The following is a 20,867-nucleotide window of genomic DNA, read 5'->3' on the forward strand; positions in this document are numbered from 1 at the left end:
ATAAAAGATAAAAGAAATGTATGAATTTTTATTTTATATATAAAAGGTAAACATTAAAAAATATAAAGAGAAAAAGACATTATACTTTGTCGTATTATTGACACTAAAAAATAGCATAGTTAAAATGAAATAGAGTTAAAAAAAATAGTCTGATAACTTCATAATCTAGTTGGCCAACAACAACTTAAAGTTTCATAGATATTGTATCAATACTCAATACAGCAATATTCCAAAGAAGAATTGGGCCTAACGATAAACTGGATCAGCAGGTCAATGTTCATTATTGGACTTACTTTAAAACCAGACCATTATTATTATGCCGATTACGTGGGTCAATTCGAGTTTAACCAGGAACACAAGCGAAGGATTGTGAGTAATTGGACATCATCATCGTCAAACTTTTGAAACTCCGAGGTTAGAGAAAACCAACTCAAATATCTGCCGCTCTACTTTTCCCTTTCCTTCATCACTTTTTTTGTTATTCACTTCAAACATGAAACTCAAAAAGAATATTATTTGTTTTCCACTCCTTGCTTTTATTTAATTTAGTAATTGAAATTATGCTTGCATTTTGTTTTATGACTATACTTATTTGTTTTAATTTCCACGAGTTTCACTGTGAATTTGCATATGTATGGAATTGAGATTGAGTAAAACCTAGTTGTGTAATGTAGTTTTTTTAATTTTTTCGGTGTTCATAGGAAGGTTATGTTATAGTATTGTATGCTTGAAGTGAACATTGAATGTAACTTATGGCCCATAAAAATAAAAGAGTAGTGAAAAAACTGAATGCAGGGTATGCTGTCATTATTTTTCCGTTTTAGATAATTTGTGAACTTGCAGTTTACCTTACCTAGTGGGAAAAGGACTTTTGTTGTTTGTTATTTGTGAACTTATAGTGGGTTTTATTATTCTCTTTATGTTTTATGTCCGTTGTTTTTATGTTAAACATTTCTGTAAGAGTTTTGGAGCTGAGTAGAATGTTTTAGTTATTCCATCTATTTTTAGTGTTATTGGGGAAATATGTATGTCAGAATTATTTGTTTGAACTCTGAAGTGATTATTGTCTGCATTTTTTGAACAAAAAACTGATTACAAAAGTGTATGTTGTTAATTTTTTGTTTTTGTTTTGTTTTAATTTAAGACTACGGTCAAACAACACACTTAACCTATCATATGTTTCTCTGTATTCTTTTGGCAGCAGAGACGACTTATTTATTACTAGACTGAAATATTTGGAAGAGTTATAAGATGTTGGACACTGATCCTGCAAAAAAGTTGTCGTTTAATCGATCTATTACCAATGGTGATTTGGTTATTGTTTATGAAAGGCATGACAACATGAAGGCTGTAACAATATCTGAGGGTTCTGTCTTGCAGAATCGTTTTGGTGTTTTCAAACATTCAGACTGGATAGGAAAGCCATTTGGATCCAAAGTATTTAGCAACAAGGGTGGTTTTGTGTACTTGTTAGCTCCTACACCAGAACTATGGACTTTAGTTTTAAGCCACAGGACTCAGATTCTATATATTGCAGATATTAGCTTTGTTGTTATGTACTTGGAAATTGTTCCTGGTTCTGTGGTTCTTGAATCTGGAACCGGAAGTGGATCTTTATCTACTTCACTTGCAAGGGCAGTAGCTCCTACAGGACATGTCTATACATTTGATTTCCATGAACAAAGGGCTGGATCAGCCAGGTAAAATTGAAGACACTATTTGATATATGTATTTAGCTTTCACCAAAGTCTTACCCTTTATTTCATTAACTTCTAATTGTGATTTCTTTTTTATGGAATTAGAAGTATGAATAAACAACATTGTTCAGCATGTCAGTGTTTCCATACATGTTTATGCACTAGTCCACTGCTATTATGATGTGTTGCCTTCTAGTAGTTATAGTATGTTTGTGTTTTTTCCGTGTGTGTGATTAGTACAATTAAGGTGGTCAGTATCAAGATAAATTGCAATATTGCACTTGTGTGTCATATATTTTTACTTATTTCTTTTCTTCCAGGGATGACTTTGAGAGGACCGGTCTAAACAACTTAGTGACCGTGGGAGTGAGGGACATTCAAGGTGCGGGATTTCCTGATGAATTTTCTGGCCATGCTGATGCTGTATTTTTGGATCTACCGCAACCCTGGGTAGTTATTCCTTCAGCTGCAAAGATGCTAAAGCAAGATGGCACATTTTGCTCGTTCTCCCCATGTATTGAACAAGTACAACGCTCTTGTGAAACACTTCAAACCAGTTTCACTGGTACATTCCTGTTTCGTTTATTTCTGTGTCCTTTTCTATACATTTACGATCCCCCCTCTTTCATATCACTAATCTACAAATCGTATAAGCACTGACAAAATTCCTATGTAAATGTTTGCTTTGTGAAAAGATATAAGGACATTTGAAGTACTTCTACGCACATATGAAGTCCGTGAAGTGAAAATGGATGGAGTAGAGGGGAACGAGAGTGGTTCTAATGGTTCTCATCCATGCAAGAGGAGGCTGTGTTCGGACGGAAGCAATGTGGTCAGCAGTTCGATTTCGTCTGTTATGGCTAGACCTTGTGGTGAAGCTAGAGGTCACACAGGCTATTTGACATTTGCAAGACTTAAATGCCTCTCTTGAAGGGTACTATACTGCTATCATGCCCTTCTGTTTTTGTAGGAGAGAAAAGGCTTTGTATTTTTATGATCTTTTCAATTCAATGTTATGCAACAATTTTTTTTCTTCTTCTCATTACAACATACGTTTTAGAAAAGAATTTTGATGTGTTTGGCTACAAATCTGCTTTTCAGATTAGCTTTCATACATATTATTATGTGCTTGGCTACAATATGATATGAGAAAAGAGAAATATTAGTAAAATGTTTCTTCTTCAAGAATTGAAGTCTTACGTTTTATAATTAAACAAGTCAGACATTCTACAAATATAAGCTAACTAGGTTCTTGTTAGAATGTCTTATTGCCTTTTGGACAAAGAATTAACTGTTTTTGAGATATTATTACAATTATGCCTCTAAAATATTAAACATCAACCTTTGATCTTATATGATACCTGATGTCTAGTTTTGCTGATCCATAGACTTTTAGTTTTATATACCTTTTTATATATAAAGTTGAATTACTTAAAGCCTTTCTAAAAATATGTTTCTAAGCTAACTTTTTTTATTAATAAAAGTATAAAACAAACTTATATATTTCTAAAAATTTAATCTTGCTTATTTACTAAATAAAAGTATAAAGTCAACTTATATATATGCACTAAAATAATAAGCTAGACCATAAATTCCAAATAGACCATGTGTTCTATTCTAATTTCTAAGTTCTAACCCCCACGAACATTGACAAGGTAAATCACATAAAGACTATAAAATTCAATAACGGATACATCAATTACAATTGGCAATTCTTGTTGATAATTCCATCTTAGATTGTCAATGCACATATAGTTGAAAAATTATTAAATAGTTTTCAAGAGGTAAATAAGCAACAGTTCAAAGGGTATTCAAGTTGATTCTAAGATCTTCAACGAGTGGGAAATTGATAATACTTCGTGCACTTATATCTAAAAGAAAAAATTAAACAAGTTGGCTGTAATATGTGGAATTTCATTATCACATAGATTATGATGACTAGCTTAATTATCTTGCTGAATAATATAACATTTTGAAAAATCATCAAAGACTTTTACCTTTCTATAGCTAGAAGCTCTTCATTAACTTGTGATGTCTAGCATTTGAAAAAAATGCATAGAAAATAAGCACCAATCATCATTAACTTCTCCCCTTCATTTTCATATTAGGTATGATTATGCATAAGGGATAAGGCTAAAGGTTGATGCTCAATATTTTACATTTTTGCTAAGGTTGCTTCCCAAACTTTATATCTATTTTATACCGGTATTATTACAGTTAGTCTGTCTTTCTCCCTTGCTGGTTTAATTTTTTTTATCAATTTAAATCACTTATGTTTTTAGAATATCCCTTGTCTCTAAAACTAATTATTTATCATAGATATTAAATCAAGATGTATAAATTTTTAGTTTTTATCAATAATATTATTATCATTTTGTTATATGCAAATCATCAATTGCCCATGACCATGTTACTGATTTTTTTATTTGCAGTTATGTTTTTTGGTACTATCAAATGTATCTCTCACCGGGTAAGGAATTAATACTTTTTAGTATGTATGATTGTCCATCCCAATAAGTGTCACTATCAGAAATCGAATTTTTCACCTTTTGATTTTGATCTTTCTAGAATTTAATAAAGTTTTACAGTAAAAGGATAAGAATTATTAGCAGGTGAATATTTACTCATTCAAATTATGTTTTTGAGAGTGATAAATTTAAAATCGGTTGGACAAATTCAGCCCATGAATGTCATCATATGCGGCTAACATATGAATGTGAAGAAAACTACTATTATTTTCTAGTTTCTAGATATATGATGTTTATAAGCACACCACCTTCCACTGTGTTACTTGAAAAAGTAATTTAATTTTTAGCTTTATAATGCCTTCACCAAAGGCCGCTAAAGTTGGTTTGGTAGTGCTGTTTATCACATCAGCTTTTAACTTAACAGTTGACAAACTTGACATAGATTATTTTAGTTGCCAATTATAAGAATGCAAGTTACAACTCACTAGTAATATTATTTTATGAGAATAAATGAATAAAAAATGTATGTAAGATATTGTTTATATTTTATAAACTATCAATGTTTTATTTATCATTCATTTTTTATTATCATTGATTTTTTAAAAAAAACAATATAAATGAATAGTAAATGATATATTGAATACATATAAATTTTTATATTCACTGTCAGTACATATTATACTCTTATTTTATTGATTTGTACCTATAACTATTCAATTTACAATGTCAAAATGTGTAACCAATAAAAAGGTAGCTTGTACAAAATATAAAACAAAAAAGGTGGCCCTAGGTGGTGGTTCAACACTGGTGTGCCAACGTATATATTTCATAATGCATTATAATATTTGCACATACACCATCACATATATGTATAGTTTATATTACATGATGAATTAATTTGGTGCTAGCTCTGTACATTTTCTCAAAAAACTCTTCGGTGCTTTTTTCTTCTCTAAGCAAGTTTTGTTTAATTGTTCAGCACCTTATTATCGTGTGAGAATTATTGGTCAAGTTCTTCATGGGACAGTGGTGTTTATTATCATCACATATTTTAGCTTTTGCACTTGCTGCTGTTTGTATCTTTAGCTGTTTGATTAACATAGCACAAGCTGCAAATGCCACTACAGATCCTTCTGAAGGTGTGTATTCTTTCTCTATTATTTCTGAAAAAAAGATGTATACACTCATAATATTTTTATATTTCACTGCATCATTCATCCTTCATCTTCAATCATAGACTAATTCTCTTATTAATTTCTTTCATTAAGACAAGTTCTTTGCAGTTTTCCAGGAAAAATAGTCAATGGTTCATTAAGACAAGTTCTAAAAGCTGTAAAATTTAGCATATTATGAACACTTCTTCTCTAAAATATTTTTGGTTCAATGAATAATGAACTAGCAGAAAAATAGATTATTGGATTGGTGCAGATGAGTGCTGTTTGCACTGTTCTTGAACATTATATTCTAAAAGCCCATTCTCATTATTAATGCTATCTTATATTAATCCATTCTTACTTTTATTTGTAGCTTTTAATTAAAGGGAGTGAAAATACTGATTTGTATCAGTAAAAGAAAATTTTCATTATAGCATAATTTTTTTAATGAATGCTTATATTTTTAATACATGTCTCGTAGTTTTGGAAAGAAGAGAAACTTCTTACTCTAAAAATCCCCAACATATATTCTATCCTTCTTGTTCCTCCTCCTTATCATAAAACATGTGGTGGTGCCTCCCAAATGGGAAAAAACAACTTAGACTTTATCTTACATTATTTTATTCCTATCCACTTTCATTATTCAGTAATAAATATTCTTATATTTTTTAACCATTATTTGAGGTGCTTGAATTGAAAATTATTATAAAATGCATCAAGATTCAAGAATCAGTAAAAGAACTGTTGGAAAGAAATCTCTGCCATTTTCACAATTTCAATGCATTTTTGTGTGTTTTCCCTTTAAAATGTGAAGTTGTGAAATTATGCAGCGAGAGCGTTGAATGCAATATTCAGCAAATGGAGCATTTCTGCAGACAAAACAAAATGGAATATAAGCGGTGAACTTTGCAGTGGAAATGCCATTGATTCCTCTACCACCATTGATGACAACACTTTCAACCCTTTCATCAAATGCGATTGTTCTTTCAACAATAAAACCACTTGCCACATTACAGCACTGTATATCTCTCTCTCTTACCTTTATGTTACTTTTCTTAATTTCCAAAATGAATATATGGTACCATAGCAAAGATTGAAGCTTTACTCTATAATGTTTAATACCCTTATTTTGTTTTTTCAGGAAGGTTTATGCAATTGATGTGGTCGGTGAAATCCCAGAAGAGCTATGGACTCTAACTTACCTCACCAATTTGTAAGCTTTCTTCTACATTAATCTTTCAATACCCTTTGTAACCATAAAACAAATTGTTTAATACCTATGAAGCACCAATATTTCAAAATGGTTGTCTTATAATATACTTAGATACATTTTTGCATATAATTATTTTATGATTTTTCCCATACCAGCATATCTGTATTTGTGGACTATTAGTTGCATGTTGATTTAGATGAACCATACTTTTTTCTTTCAATATGCTAAGTTTCCTCTAATTGCATGCAGGAATCTTGGGCAGAATTACTTGACAGGTTCAATACCCGCAGCCATTGGAAATCTAACTCGTATGCAATACTTGTAAGGCCATTTTGACTGAAAGTTCATATAAAATACTATGCGTATAGTGTTCGGACACAATTTCTAACATTAGATCTCTTATTTGTTAGGTCCATGGGCATTAATTCTTTTTCAGGGGAGCTACCAAAGGAATTGGGAAATCTTACCAGCTTAATAGTATTGTAAGTAGTTATTTTTTGGGGGAAGAGGAAGGGTAGGCTAAAGTGAAAGCAAAGTAGTCTCAAGCTGATGCTGAAGTAGCTAGATTGTGTTGTTTTTTTCAACACATTATGATATATATTATGTTTGCAAGAGGGATTTATCTTGATGACACTATTAAGATTTATTGTGTGTTATGCAGGGGTTTTGGTTCAAACAACTTGTCAGGATCTCTCCCATCTGAACTTGGGAATCTGGTAAAATTAGAACAACTGTAAGTTCTTTTGTACTCTTACCTTCTCTCTATATGTATATATTTAATTTATTTGTTATGAAGTTTTAACTTATGACATCCTCCATTTCTAAAAATGAAACTCTAATTTGTTTGATATTGTTATGGTCGAACTTGCGATGATATTGTGGAAACCATTGATATTTTGCGAACAAATGAGAACTAGAACATAGATAAATCAAGCAGTCATTGATATTTTTGGAACAAATGAGAATTAGAACATAGATAAATCAGGCAATCATTGATATTTTGGGAACAAATGAGAACTAGAAGATAGATAAATCAGGCAATCATTAATACTAGTCTATGGAAACAAATCAGAGGCAGAACAAATGCAGAGACCAGAAATTGGGTCATATTTACCATTGCCTTTTACATATATTCACATACAATCTAATGACTAGGTACGTTGGTTATTTTCCTTGGTACACCCAAACATTTTTCATGTAGCATATATTTTGCTTGTATCAACATAGTAGGGGCTAAAATAGAATTTTTTTGGGAGAAACATACAGTGCTAGTTAAAGTCTTCAAAACTGGGGATGCCAAACTCGCTCCCCAAAATATCATACCTCTCAAATATTTATATTTTCAATGGTAATGATTCCTTTCTCTCAGTTGCAGTGCTACTCTAACATAAAGTTTAGGCCCATGCATAGAATAAAGATAATACACTTTCAAGTTTGCTTAATGGCTGCATATAACAGTTGTGGCCATGGGATCTTGATTACACAAATACATGTAACAATTATTGGTTACCGCTTCTACTCTATATATTAATTATTTTAAGCTTACACTGTTGTGAATCATGAGTTGTTTCAAGATAATGCAACAAATTAGGTCCTTTTTATTCATTATTACAATCTATTATGAAGTCATATATCCTTAATAATAGTTTCTTAAAATGCTACCTTGCAGCTACTTTGATAGTTCAGGAATTAGTGGTCCAATTCCGTCCACATTTGCAAGTCTCAAGAATCTGGCGACAGTGTAAGACATTGTTACACTCTTGTTCTTTATGATAATAGGTTAAAAAACCTGTATGAAAAAATGTTTTTCTGGTCATTTCAGATGGGCTTCAGACATGGAACTCACGGGCAGTATCCCAGAATTCATAGGGAATTGGTCTAAGCTTAAATCCTTGTAAGGCAGCATTAACAGACAACTTTCCCCCTGGATTTGTTCATGTGTTAAGTAGCTCAATGCTGAACATAATTTGTGCAAAATCAATCATAAAGGATGTGAAATACTAATTTTTATTTTCATGTTTACTTTCATATTATTCTGTTCTGGAAGTGAATACTGACTGTTCTGTAAATTGCTTTATGTCTTGATAGGAGGTTTCAGGGTAATTCATTTGGAGGCCCAATACCATCATCGTTTTCCAATTTGACTTCTTTGACAGAGTTGTGAGTGTTGTCACTAGTTTCTTGTAAGGGTGCTGCTTATTTATAAAAGCTAATTTATCATGTGTCATATAAATATAGGAGAATAAGTGAGTTATCTAATGGGAGCTCCTCGTTGGATTTCATAAGGAATATGAAGTCTTTGACTATATTGTAAGACCCCAACTCTACTAACTCATTTTGTGATGTAGATAGGAATCATTACTTGTCCTTTTTGCCGAAGTTAATGTTTAATTTGGTTACACTTGTTGCAGAGATCTGAGGAATAACAATATATCTGGCTCAATTCCATCTGTCATTGGAGAATTTCACAATTTGACTCAGTTGTGAGTATCTTTTTCTCTAATCTTGTTCTCTTACACTGGGTGCATATATCTTTTTCTCTAATCTTTTTGTGTTACACTTCAGATGCATTAAAGAACTATCTATCGATAAAATTTGTTTTCTAGACAGCAACAAAGTAGAGAATTTTTGTTGTTATTTTACTGTATGACTCCTACCCGACTGGTTACCTATATGATTGACCCCTTATCTTTAAAGTACTATTCCATTCAAAATGAATTAAAGAACTATTTATAGGCTGAATGATTTCTGATAAGAGCTCAAAAACGTTCATAATTATTAGAGAATAGGAATAATAGGGGTTAGCTAGAGGTTAGTTACTAGTGGCAACTGTCACTAGTAACTGTTAGTAACTGCTTCTATGCAGTTAAGTGACAACTGTCACTGTTAGGCAGTTATGTGGCAACTGCCACTTATAGTTGATTGAGGTAACATGCCTAGCAAGTTTCTAATCTCCTATATAAAGGGAGTTTCATCAAATGTAATGAATTGAAATATACAATTGAATAAAATCAGATTCCTTTCCATTCTCTCTTTCTCTCTTTTGAGTTTTTACAATAATTAGTTCAGTGTAAACTTGCTACTTTAACCAATGTTTATCTATTTTACTTTCAAAGTTTTCATCTCTACATGGCAAAAAAGATTCCACTTTTCATCTTATATTTTACACAGACAACATAACTGATCTTTGTTTTAGTTTCTCTGTTTGCATAAAATAAAACAATCATCTCGTCTTATAATCGTGTTCTGTCTGAAAGCTAGGTAATTTAATATCTTGCTGGTTATGCAGGGATTTAAGCTTCAATAATATCACGGGACAGATTCCAGGATCAATTTTCAACTTGACCTCGCTGTCTTACTTGTAATATTGCATTCCCTTGTATTTTATACACTGATTTCCTAGTGTGTTTTCTTACATGGTTTGAAGGACATTTCTTCTATCCAATTTCAGGTTTCTTGGAAATAACAAACTTAGTGGCACTCTCCCTACACAGATAAGCTCGTCTCTTGCCAATATGTGAGTATGCATGACCTATTTTATTGTTTCTAACTGATGCTGAAAAACAAGGACTAACATCTAAGTTGATGGTCTTCTGACTTATCTCCACTTTTCCTCCTCAATCTTGCAATGGCTCAACTATTTTTTGGTTATGATGTCTTGTAGTTTTTCACTTCTTTGTTTTATGAGATGATATATTTACATATATATATAAATATATATTTTTTAATATGTTATGCTGTATCTTTCTATACTCATGACAATACCCTAAACTTGTACAAAATTTCAAATCCCCAAGTGGTGCCTATGTTATGTATAATATGTGTATTTACTATTTTGTACCTGTGTCCCTGCATCATATTAATATCTGTTGGTTCAGTACTGATTTAGTCAACATGGAGCCTGTCAACTCATTCTTCATGTATTGTTCTTCATTTCGAATGACTCACATGCTTGCAGAGACTTATCGTACAATGATCTATCAGGGAGCTTCCCCTCTTGGGTAAACCAACCAAATTTACAACTGTAAGTAGTTTGGTTCTTTCTTTTCTCTTTTAAATAGCAATTTTCCTCGATTTCAAAAATCTCTAGCATTCCTTTTCAACTTGTTTGTAAGCTACCTGTGTGATACATTTGATGACTATTCAATTCTATACACTCATCATATTTGCTGAGATTTAGCTTTAAATATATACAGATAGATTACTTAACTCTAGATCTTCCTGATTTATTTTCTTTCTTTTTTAATGGTGACACTAATGTTCGGTATTTTGGGGTTTCTTGTGCAGCAACTTTGTTGCCAACAACTTCACAGTAAGTTCAAATAGCAGGTGATTTCTATACACTTTTCTTTATGATTGTTTTATTAGTTATTTTAAAACATAATGAATATCACCTCTCTTTTTATTGTGATATTAATTTTTATCATGCTTTGATAGCCATATGAAATTTTCTAGTCTGGAACCTAACTTCCCTTTTGCAGTGGTTTGCCAACTGGGCTCAACTGTCTCCAGAAAAATTTTCCTTGCAATAGTGGTACCGGGAGATGTAAGTTTGATTGAAGTCCTTTCACCTTTAATTGAGGTCAAATCTCTGAAGATATCATATTGATTGAACTCCCACCTGTGATTCTATGCAGATTCTGACTTTGCAATCAAGTGTGGTGGTCCACAAATTACTGCCCCAGATGGAACCGTGTATGAGACTGAAAATGCGACACTTGGTCCAGCTACATACTTTGTTACTGATACAAATAGATGGGGTGTTAGTAATGTTGGATTGTTCACTGGGAACAGCAATCCTCTATACAAAAGTTTTGTATCTAATCAGTTCACTGGTACTGTGAACTCAGAGCTCTTCCAAACAGCACGTCTCTCTGCTTCATCTCTAAGATATTATGGCTTGGGGCTGGAAAATGGTTTTTACAACATCACTCTCCAATTTTCTGAGACAGCTATTCTGGATACTACCACATGGAAAAGCCTTGGGAGACGGGTCTTTGATATTTATCTCCAGGTATTAATAATGTCTTTTCTGGAAACAACCTCTCTGCTTGCCGGGTAAGCCTGAGTACATCTACCCTTCTCAGACCCCACTAAGTGGGAGCTTCGTACCTGAGTCGCCCTTTTTATTAATAATGCCTTTATCCGAACACTTAGAAATCATTGTGCTCTTGCTTGATACTCATAGTTGGACAGATTTCTAATATCTTAGATTCTTAAGTAAATGTTTTAATGTTTAACTCTAATCCTCTGACCCCAGGTTAGTTTTAGGAGGCTCTATACAATGAAAGAATGTAGTAGCTCACCAATGTAAAAGCTAAATTTTGTTTTCCTGGTCATCAACTATAATATCCCAGCACAAATTTACTGAAGTTAGAGACTATGTATCCTCATCAAACTATTTGTTTATCATCATAGTTAGAAACTTGGAATTATATATTGTTATTGGTTAGTTTTAATTATCTGACTAATTAAGTTTAAATGCAATGTGACTCTTAATTATTAAGATATCAGAATCCAACATCATATGCGGACACAAGTTTTTGAAACTCATTCTATTTCTTTTTACTTTTGCATATTCCAGGGGTCTCGTTTTCTGAAGGATTTTGACATACAAAAGGAAGCTGGAGGCGTCTCTTACAGATCTGTCCAAAGGCAATTTCGGGTTCAAGTGTCAGAAAACTATCTTGAGATTCATCTCTTTTGGGCTGGAAAGGGGACTTGCTGCATACCAAGTCAAGGTACTTATGGGCCCTTGATTCAAGCCATCAGTGCAATCCCAGGTAAAACTTTGAAAAGAATGCTAGGCAGTTAAGATGTTTAATTACTAACTTTTCAGTTTTCACAATGTAGAAGGGTTTATTTGGTGCTTAGTGATAATGAGGTCACGAGTTCAGATCCTGGAAATAACCTCTCCTCTTGTGGATTTAAGGTTGTGTGCATCTACCCTCTCCAGATCCCACTAGGTGGGAGCCTCGTGCACTGTGTCGCCCTTTTATTAATAATTGCAAAAATATCACCTTGTTTTCATCATGTTTCCTGTTTTAAAATATTTGTACAGGTAACCGTGAAACAATTTTCTTTCATGGTTTCCTATACAAGCCTTTAAAAATTAGAAATAGAATGAAAACATGGAGACATTTTTGCAATTATTAATAACCGCAAAAAGTTTTTGCAAACCAAATTAGCCCTAAGCTTCTTTCACTAGAAGATGAAATAAATGAAGTTTTTGATAGATTCAGCTTTATTCTGTAGATTTCATTCCTACTGTCAGCAACAAACCTCCAAGCAGTAATGAAAATAGAGCTGGTCTAATTGCGGGAGTAGTCATTGGTGTTGGAGTTGTATGCTTTCTATCTGTTATTGCGATTTTTTATGTCATTCGGAGAAGAAAGCGCCTTGAAGATGAGGAAGGTAAATGAATTTTGTAAATATAGCGTACAAGGTGGTTACCTGACTATTGAAGTGGTTTTCATGCATATTCATGACTGTCTTTCTAGATTATAAGCAGCATCACTATTCTTTATTGAGATATTTTAACAGTAAGTGGGACTGAGAACATACCTTATTCATGCTTTTAAACAACAGCTGGACATATTTTCCTTTTCAGTACACTATACTCTATGTTTAGATTTTTAAATCTTAAACTAGGTGATAGAAGAACTTCAGATGAAATGAATTGCACTCCAGAGGCAATACATAGTGCTTCTTTGCTATTTGGTTTCTCATGTTAATCTAAAACATCCTGAACAAATTGGAGAATGCAAGTTCTGAATTAGTAGAAAATTAGACCATCCCCTCTTCAAGACAATCAGTTTCTGCTCATCCAAGCTTAACCTTGTTCATGTTTTAATTTTGCAGAGCTTTTAGGTATTGATACAAAGCCATACACTTTCAGCTATTCTGAGTTAAAGAATGCTACAAATGACTTTAATCTTGACAACAAGCTTGGAGAGGGGGGTTTTGGACCTGTTTACAAGGTGGATATTCTGTCCCTGAATTAGAAATAATAGCTATATTATATGCCAGTCCATAAGGGTAGTCATTGTCAATACTGATTCAAATGATACTTATGTCAAGTAGTAGCTGTACTTTGTTGACAAAAATGGTAAAGATGTATTATAACATTCAACATTTGAACTTAATATCAGAACTAAATCCTTGCTTTAAGAGAATAACAGTTTTTCCTTTGTCCTTGTAGGGGACACTTAATGATGGGAGAGTTGTTGCTGTGAAACAGCTATCTGCAGGGTCCCATCAAGGAAAGAGCCAGTTCATAACTGAAATTGCTACTATATCTGCTGTGCAACATCGTAATCTAGTCAAATTATATGGATGTTGCATTAATGGGAGTAAAAGACTTCTTGTGTATGAGTATCTAGAGAACAAGAGTCTTGATCAAGCATTATTTGGTATGACGGAAGAATATATTGTCTTCTTCGTGTCTATGCGTGGATCTATGTACCAATGCATAGTTTATTTGCTTTTTCGCTTGTTTTGTTTATAATTATAGTATGATACTCAATGTGACTTGTTTGGGCAGGAAAATCCTTAAACCTCAATTGGTCAACACGCTTTGATATCCTCCTGGGTGTAGCAAGAGGTTTAACTTATTTACATGAAGAGTCAAGGCTCCGTATCGTACACCGTGATGTGAAGGCTAGTAACATTCTCCTTGATTATGAGCTTGTCCCAAAGATATCTGATTTTGGTTTGGCTAAATTATATGATGATAAAAAGACCCATATAAGCACTGGTGTGGCTGGGACAATGTAAGTCATTCACTTGATCATATTGTATATGTCTCAAGGTTTTATCTATATTTTATTTGTTACTTGTTTGGTTGCAATTTTTTGTTTAACGCTAACCTGTCAATATACTCAATTTCTCATGATGAAGTGGATATCTTGCACCGGAGTATGCTATGCGTGGGCACCTAACAGAGAAAGCCGATGTGTTTTCTTTTGGTGTTGTGGCTTTAGAGTTGGTCAGTGGGAGGCCAAATGCTGATACAAGTTTGGAAGGAGAGAGGATGTATCTTCTAGAATGGGTATGAATGCTACACCCTTTCCTATGAATGTTAATTTTCCAAAATTTTGAATGAGAATAGGTCAATGATAATATCCCTAGCATTTATCTTTAATATAGCCGTATTATATATGTAATCTGTATCCAAACTTCAAACACTTCCATTTAGTGGGAAAAGACTTCGGTTGTTGGATTATAGCGGTTGGTTGGGATCAGAGCTCATTCTAAAGTCATGTAGTCTATAGAAAAGTTCCAAAGACATCCCTAGTCAATTTTATTGGTTCTTTTTATTATTTCTCAGGCTTGGAAACTTTATGAAAACGACCGCATACTTGATCTGGTAGATTCTGGACTATCAGAGTTCAACAAGGAAGAAGTAAAACGACTTGTGGGAATTGCACTTTTGTGCACTCAAACATCACCAACATTGCGGCCACCGATGTCACGCGTGGTGGCAATGATTTCAGGAGATATTGAAGTGAGTGCTGTAACTTCAAGGCCTGGATATTTGAGTGACTGGAAATTTGACGATGTGAGTCATATGACCAGCATGATGACTGACACGACCACCAAAGGATCAGATACAAGTTACTATCAGTCATCATCAGGTACCAGCATAGTTGGTGGTACAGACCATTCACGAAAAGATGATTCTAAAGCCATGCTTCATGAGATTCTTAATGAGGGTAGGTAAGAATTAGGGTTTTTTAGGGTTCTTGGTCAAGTGTGCTTCAATGAGAATGACATTGTGCTCCTAAAGTTTTGTTTCCATTTTTTCCTTTACCTTTTCATCTTCTTTAGACCTTTGTTGTGAAGCACACGATTGCTTGATTTATAATGTAAATGAGTTTTATTATTTGTACAATGATTTTGAACATCAACACCATATAAATATACACAGATATACTTGTTTATATTTTTGCTCTCAGCTTCATTCATTTTCTCTGCCTAAGGCTATGGTCATGCGTATGATGTCAATGACGGTCAGCAAATATAAATTGTTTAGATTGCTCATGCCTAACCTTAGGACTAAACTGAAGTATTACTAGGCCCTGGCACTCTTGTTTCAACTATTGTTCCTTGCTTTGTTCTCTCTATATAGAGAACTACAAGCCTATAATTTGTAACAGACTCATTGCTTTATTCTGCCCTAATTCGATTTAAGAATCAGGCCGGAATGAATCAATCTGCTTAACAGCCCTGCATAGCATTGTACGATCTCTACGAGAATTTGCAGAGTAAATTACACTTTACTCAGTTAATAAATAAAAAAATATAAGCTTTCTCTCCTATGATTTAACTCAATGCGTTTAGATCCTCTGCTAGAATTGTCTGCAGCTTCTTTATGGGACCATGGGATGCACCTTGAAGTTGCAATTAAAATAAAAAACAATAGTACCCTTTTCAGCCTTTTTTTCAGTTCTAAGGGTGGAGATATTCCTATGGGTGAAGGTGCTAAGTTCAGAGATTGTTATGGAAGATTGGAAGCTTGTGCGGCTTTGCTTTTGTCCTTGCTTGGGGATATTGAGCCTTTAGTAATAAGCAATCTTAGAATCAAGATGCAACTAGTTCATCAAAATCATGTCTTTACAAGGGATTTAGGTGAGATATTGTTGCTTTTATTGGCAATTGTATATATGTAATTCTACTGCTATTGCTTGTTAATGTTGACAATGGAGAATTATACTGCTATGGCTTGAAACAATGTGGTGCAAAGCTTGTTAATGTTGCATGAAAATCCCATAATTTGGGACACGTGAAGGAGTAGGCAGGGGTAGTAGCAAGGGTAGAAAGTGACTGAAAAAACTTCAGGCTTTAAACCTAAAAGTGATGGTCATGGTGGAGATAGAAGTAAAACCCCACTTTGAATATATGAAGTTTAGTCATTTATAATATGTGGGCAACCCTCTCCTGTTCAATTATTCTAATATGATATAAAATATGGCATAAAATACTTGTCATAATGCTGGGTCACATTCACTTGCATATATGTCCAATACTGCAAATTTTAATTGTTGCGATTATTGTGGTGTCCGTTTGTATTGCAGCCCAATATGACTGCATCATTACGTTTTCATGTTGCAGCGTAATTATGGATGAAAAATAGATGTTACAGTGTAATTAGGGATGAAACAGTAGAGGACACCAATGAGGAATGTTATTGTTGTCAACGTTCAAAAGTTGTTGCTTAGTTTTCTTATTTTGTGGATAAGTTTGAATGGCTTTATATTAATGTAAATTGGACTGAAAGTTCAGTTTACTTTGTCAGAATGTCTCCAAGCCAGTGAAGTTAGTCGTCGGTATTTTTTATTTAATTTCCTTCATTATTTTTTTCTTTTCTTTGGTACCTCTTCTAGATAGGGACATAATTGGTCAATAAATATGTCTTGCCAACAAAAGGGGATAAGAATCTTCTCTAGTACTAGAAAGTGAGTTCTTATTTCTTCTTTTGTTTTCAATGGTATTAGGTAAATTTAGGAAAGTTAAAGAATGAGATATATTTATTGATAGGATATGAGATTAACAAACAGTAAATTTAACTCAAATCATATAATTAGGTTGTTCCTTAACTCCTCTACTTCTATATAATTAGTATAAGAAGTGATGGTAGAAAGCTTCAAGTGATTGGTTACTCATTATTAGATTTCATTTGGAATGAATATGATATCCGGTACACTAAATTTAACACATGGCACACTGTACAAAATACTTAAGTTAAATGTGTGGAGGTTTTCAAAGAATTTGTAAGTGGGACCAGACATTGTGGTGAGTCAATAATACGATCTTTTACCAAAGAAAAATATGCATAGCAGCACATATATGAATATAGATGCTGGTGAGTTTGGTCACAGGCTCTGTTCTCTTGAACTTTGGTACCACTTAAGACTTGGCAAGCTTATATGTGAGGTTACTTAATCAAATGTTCATCATGGAACGTTCTTGGTCACATATATTTTCTTTTTCTGTTTCTATGTTTTGCTGCTTAGTTAAGATGGTACCACATGCTGATGCTGCAAACGCAACTACAGATCCTTCTGAAGGTTTGTGTGTTTTCTTCAATCTTCTGTTTTTGTCACTCATAAACGCTCTGTCATATACATGTCCTGTTCTATATTTCATTTTCACCCTTTTTCTATTAATCAGTTGACTTTATAAGCTTATATATGGGGGCATCTGAGAATTAAAATTTAGTTAGTAAACTTAAAAAAGTTATGTACATTTATTTTATAATCTTGACCATTCAAATATGATTCAATGGTCAAGATTCATTGTTTACTACCCAATAACCAAGTGTTCTTAGTTCTCTCTGCATATTGATAGAGAAATTAGTGCATGGTCTTGAACCGTGGCCCCAAACGAATCCAAATCATTAATTTTGAATGAATTCAAATAATTTTAGTGCATATGGATAGAGAAATTAGTGCATATAGATAGAGAAATTACTGCATTTGTTCAGGACCATACAATAATTTCTCATTTAAATATCTAACTGTATTGGTCCCATGTGCTTGGAGTGTATTGTGACTCGGGCAAAATTTTACCTACATGATAGGGTTTGAATTCAATAGGTTCTACTTTGGTGAGTACTTCATTAACCACTGTTACCTGCCTGGTGTTTTGTCTCAGCTATACCTGTGGGAGATCAAGTAAAAGACCACATATAGTATTATATTTTTATCGGTTTTGTGGATTAGGACAATAGAAAAGGAAATAAACTTTTATTGAAAAACTAAATACGTATTGTGCCATCTTTTTACTGTGCTAAGTTTTAGTAATAGTTCTGGCTGGTGAATATGGAGAGATTAAAATTGAACCTTGAAGCACCCTGTGTTTTCGTTCATGTAATGAGCAACCATTCCATTGGTTAAAGTTTGCTTTTTGTTTCCATCAGAAATGGCTGAATTCTTACTGATTTAGTGTTCATTTTGGTTTTGAATTTATGCAGTGAGGGCGTTGAATGCAATCTTCAGCAAGTGGGGCATTTCTGCAAACAAAACACAATGGAATACAAGTGGTGATCCTTGCAGTGGAAAAGCCATTGATCCCACCACCACCATTGATGATTTCACTTACAACCCATTCATCACATGCAATTGTTCCTATGACAATAAAACTGTTTGCCACATTACAGCACTGTATCTCTCTCTCTTACCTCGATGTCACCTTTCTTAATTTTCCAGAATGAATTTGTGGTACAATTTCAGAGTTGGAAGTTTCCTTTGAGAAATTTAACGGGCATTTTCCCTCCACCGGTACAGGAAGGTTTATGCATTGACAGTGGTTGGTGAAATCCCGGAAGAGCTATGGACTCTAACTCACATCACCAATTTGTATGCTTTCCTTCCACAATGATTTTCTAATTGCAACAATATTTTTTAATATCAATATGAATTATTTCATGCTTCGTGTTGATTTAGATGAACTATCCATCTTTTTATCGTGCTAATTTCCCTCAAGCAGGAATCTTGGCCAGAATTATTTCATGCTTCATGTTGATTTAGATGAACTATCCATCTTTTTACCGTGCTAATTTCCCTCAAGCAGGAATCTTGGCCAGAATTATTTGACAGGATCGCTACCCACAGCCATTGGAAATCTAACTCGTATGCAATACTTGTATGGCCATTTTGAGGGAAGTTCATATAGTGTTCTATGTATTTATTGGCAGGAATTATAATTTCTAATGTTAAATCTCTTCTTTATTAGCACCGTTGGCATTAATGCTCTATCAGGGGAGCTTCCGAAGGAATTGGGGAATCTTACCAACTTAATAGCTTTGTAAGTTATTTATTGGAATTCTTTGTTGTGAGGGTTATAAAGGGGGTTTAAGACCTGCAGTAGTGCAGTAGAGAGAGAAGAAGGGTAGGCTAAGGTTAAGGTAAAGCAGTCTCTAGATGATGTTGAAGTGGCCAGATGATGTTGTCTTTCACTCTTTCCACATATTTTGACATTCATTATTGCCGTGCGAGGGAAATTTATAGTGATGATACTGTGAAGATTTATTATTTGTTATATTTGCAGAAGTTTTGGTTCAAACAACTTCTCAGGATCTCTCCCATATGAACTTGGGAATCTGATAAAATTAGAACAACTGTAAGTTCTTCTGTGGTCTTAGCTCTTCATATATTTGTTTTTTTTCCTGTGAAGTTTTAATTTTTTATATCCTCCATTTGTAAACATGTTAGAAATATTTTGGAAACATATAAGAAATGAGAAGAAAAATGTATGGGTTCAAGTCTTGTTTGTATTTTTCCAACCCTAGATTTATTATATCCAAATTCATAGTTGAGTTATGACATCATCAAAGAGGTCAAATATTGCCAATTCTTTTTTGTTATGTTAAATTAGAGTGAGCTCAACATAAAAGGATCGAATACCTCAATTTTTTGGGTAGGATAAAGTACTGTATTTGGTAGGAGTTTAGAGCATTGGAGCCTATGTGTCAAAAGTTTCTATGAAGTAAAAGTAGGTATACAAGACATACAAAAACACACTGAAAAATTAGATTTACCTAATTACCTTCAAACATATATAGGGTCATATGTATCTTTGTTTGTTTTTTACGTAGATTCTTATACAAATCCAAGGATTCCTTGGATCGTTATTGCACTTGGTATAGTAAAACATTTTCCACCTTGCATGCACTTGCTTGTAGCAAAGGAGTAGGGGCCAAAGTATAATTTGGTGAGTGAAATAAACACCACTAGTTAAAATATTGGAATGTAGGGCGACCGGTTTCACTTAGTTGCATGATACTACTATGTCAATATCTGTATCTATGGATAGAATATAGTTACTACACTTTCAAGTTTGCTTAATGGTTGCATCTAACATCAGTGGTAGTGGGGAATGTGGTATCTTGATTACTGAAATATACATAGTAATTATTTATTACCGCTCATACTCTATATATTAATTGTTTTAAGCTATGACGAGTTGGTTCTGGATTATGCAAAGTGTTAAGTCTTTTTATTCATAATTACAATCTATTACAAATTTATATATCCTTTTGTAACTACAAAAGGATAATTTCTAAAAATATTTCCTTGCAGCTACTTTGATAGCTCGGGAATTAGTGGTCCAATCCCTTCCTCATTTGCAAACCTTAAGAATCTGACAGTAGTGTAAGATATTGCTTCTCTCTTGTTCCTCGTGATGATATGTTAAAAGAGAAAAAAAGTCCTACCAAGCAATGTTTTTCTGTTGATTTCAGATGGGCTACAGACATGGAACTCACGGGTAGTATACCAGACTTCATAGGGAATTGGTCTAACCTTCAAAAGTTGTAAGGCAACATTAACAGTCA

At 33.4% G+C, this 20,867-nt stretch overlaps 2 protein-coding genes across 3 annotated transcripts in view; both read left to right on the top strand.

Annotated features, from left to right (window-relative positions):
- LOC109351982 (tRNA (adenine(58)-N(1))-methyltransferase catalytic subunit TRMT61A) lies at positions 316-2,826 on the top strand. Of its 2 annotated transcripts, none has more exons than XM_019593723.1 (4): positions 316-414; positions 1,205-1,700; positions 2,018-2,262; positions 2,393-2,826. In XM_019593723.1, the coding sequence occupies exons 2-4, from the start codon at positions 1,252-1,254 to the stop codon at positions 2,626-2,628; spliced, it is 930 nt and encodes a 309-aa protein (XP_019449268.1). In that variant the 5' UTR covers positions 316-414; positions 1,205-1,251; the 3' UTR covers positions 2,629-2,826. The 2 variants fall into 2 exon arrangements, with proteins under 2 accessions (XP_019449268.1, XP_019449269.1); XM_019593724.1 differs by having other exon boundaries at positions 323-414; positions 1,202-1,700.
- The window catches only part of LOC109352863, a 32,920-nt gene continuing 16,909 nt past the window's right edge, over positions 4,857-20,867 (top strand). Inside the window, exons 1-34 of the mRNA XM_019595044.1 lie at positions 4,857-4,874; positions 5,151-5,304; positions 6,150-6,339; positions 6,461-6,532; positions 6,782-6,853; positions 6,943-7,014; positions 7,194-7,265; positions 8,202-8,273; positions 8,355-8,426; positions 8,621-8,692; positions 8,771-8,842; positions 8,944-9,015; positions 9,822-9,893; positions 9,984-10,049; positions 10,491-10,556; positions 10,820-10,861; positions 11,014-11,078; positions 11,170-11,546; positions 12,117-12,315; positions 12,788-12,946; positions 13,394-13,512; positions 13,734-13,944; positions 14,076-14,304; positions 14,432-14,582; positions 14,862-15,252; positions 15,875-16,162; positions 17,446-17,601; positions 18,507-18,696; positions 18,820-18,891; positions 19,106-19,177; positions 19,268-19,339; positions 19,583-19,654; positions 20,614-20,685; positions 20,775-20,846. Of these exons, the coding sequence (XP_019450589.1) occupies positions 5,184-5,304; positions 6,150-6,339; positions 6,461-6,532; positions 6,782-6,853; positions 6,943-7,014; positions 7,194-7,265; positions 8,202-8,273; positions 8,355-8,426; positions 8,621-8,692; positions 8,771-8,842; positions 8,944-9,015; positions 9,822-9,893; positions 9,984-10,049; positions 10,491-10,556; positions 10,820-10,861; positions 11,014-11,078; positions 11,170-11,546; positions 12,117-12,315; positions 12,788-12,946; positions 13,394-13,512; positions 13,734-13,944; positions 14,076-14,304; positions 14,432-14,582; positions 14,862-15,252; positions 15,875-16,162; positions 17,446-17,601; positions 18,507-18,696; positions 18,820-18,891; positions 19,106-19,177; positions 19,268-19,339; positions 19,583-19,654; positions 20,614-20,685; positions 20,775-20,846 (4,172 nt within the window). The 5' untranslated portion in view covers positions 4,857-4,874; positions 5,151-5,183. The remainder of the gene's footprint in view (positions 4,875-5,150; positions 5,305-6,149; positions 6,340-6,460; positions 6,533-6,781; positions 6,854-6,942; positions 7,015-7,193; positions 7,266-8,201; positions 8,274-8,354; positions 8,427-8,620; positions 8,693-8,770; positions 8,843-8,943; positions 9,016-9,821; positions 9,894-9,983; positions 10,050-10,490; positions 10,557-10,819; positions 10,862-11,013; positions 11,079-11,169; positions 11,547-12,116; positions 12,316-12,787; positions 12,947-13,393; positions 13,513-13,733; positions 13,945-14,075; positions 14,305-14,431; positions 14,583-14,861; positions 15,253-15,874; positions 16,163-17,445; positions 17,602-18,506; positions 18,697-18,819; positions 18,892-19,105; positions 19,178-19,267; positions 19,340-19,582; positions 19,655-20,613; positions 20,686-20,774; positions 20,847-20,867) is intronic.

This window comes from Lupinus angustifolius, chromosome LG07, assembly GCF_001865875.1.
Source record: "Lupinus angustifolius cultivar Tanjil chromosome LG07, LupAngTanjil_v1.0, whole genome shotgun sequence".
NCBI lineage: Eukaryota > Viridiplantae > Streptophyta > Magnoliopsida > Fabales > Fabaceae > Lupinus > Lupinus angustifolius.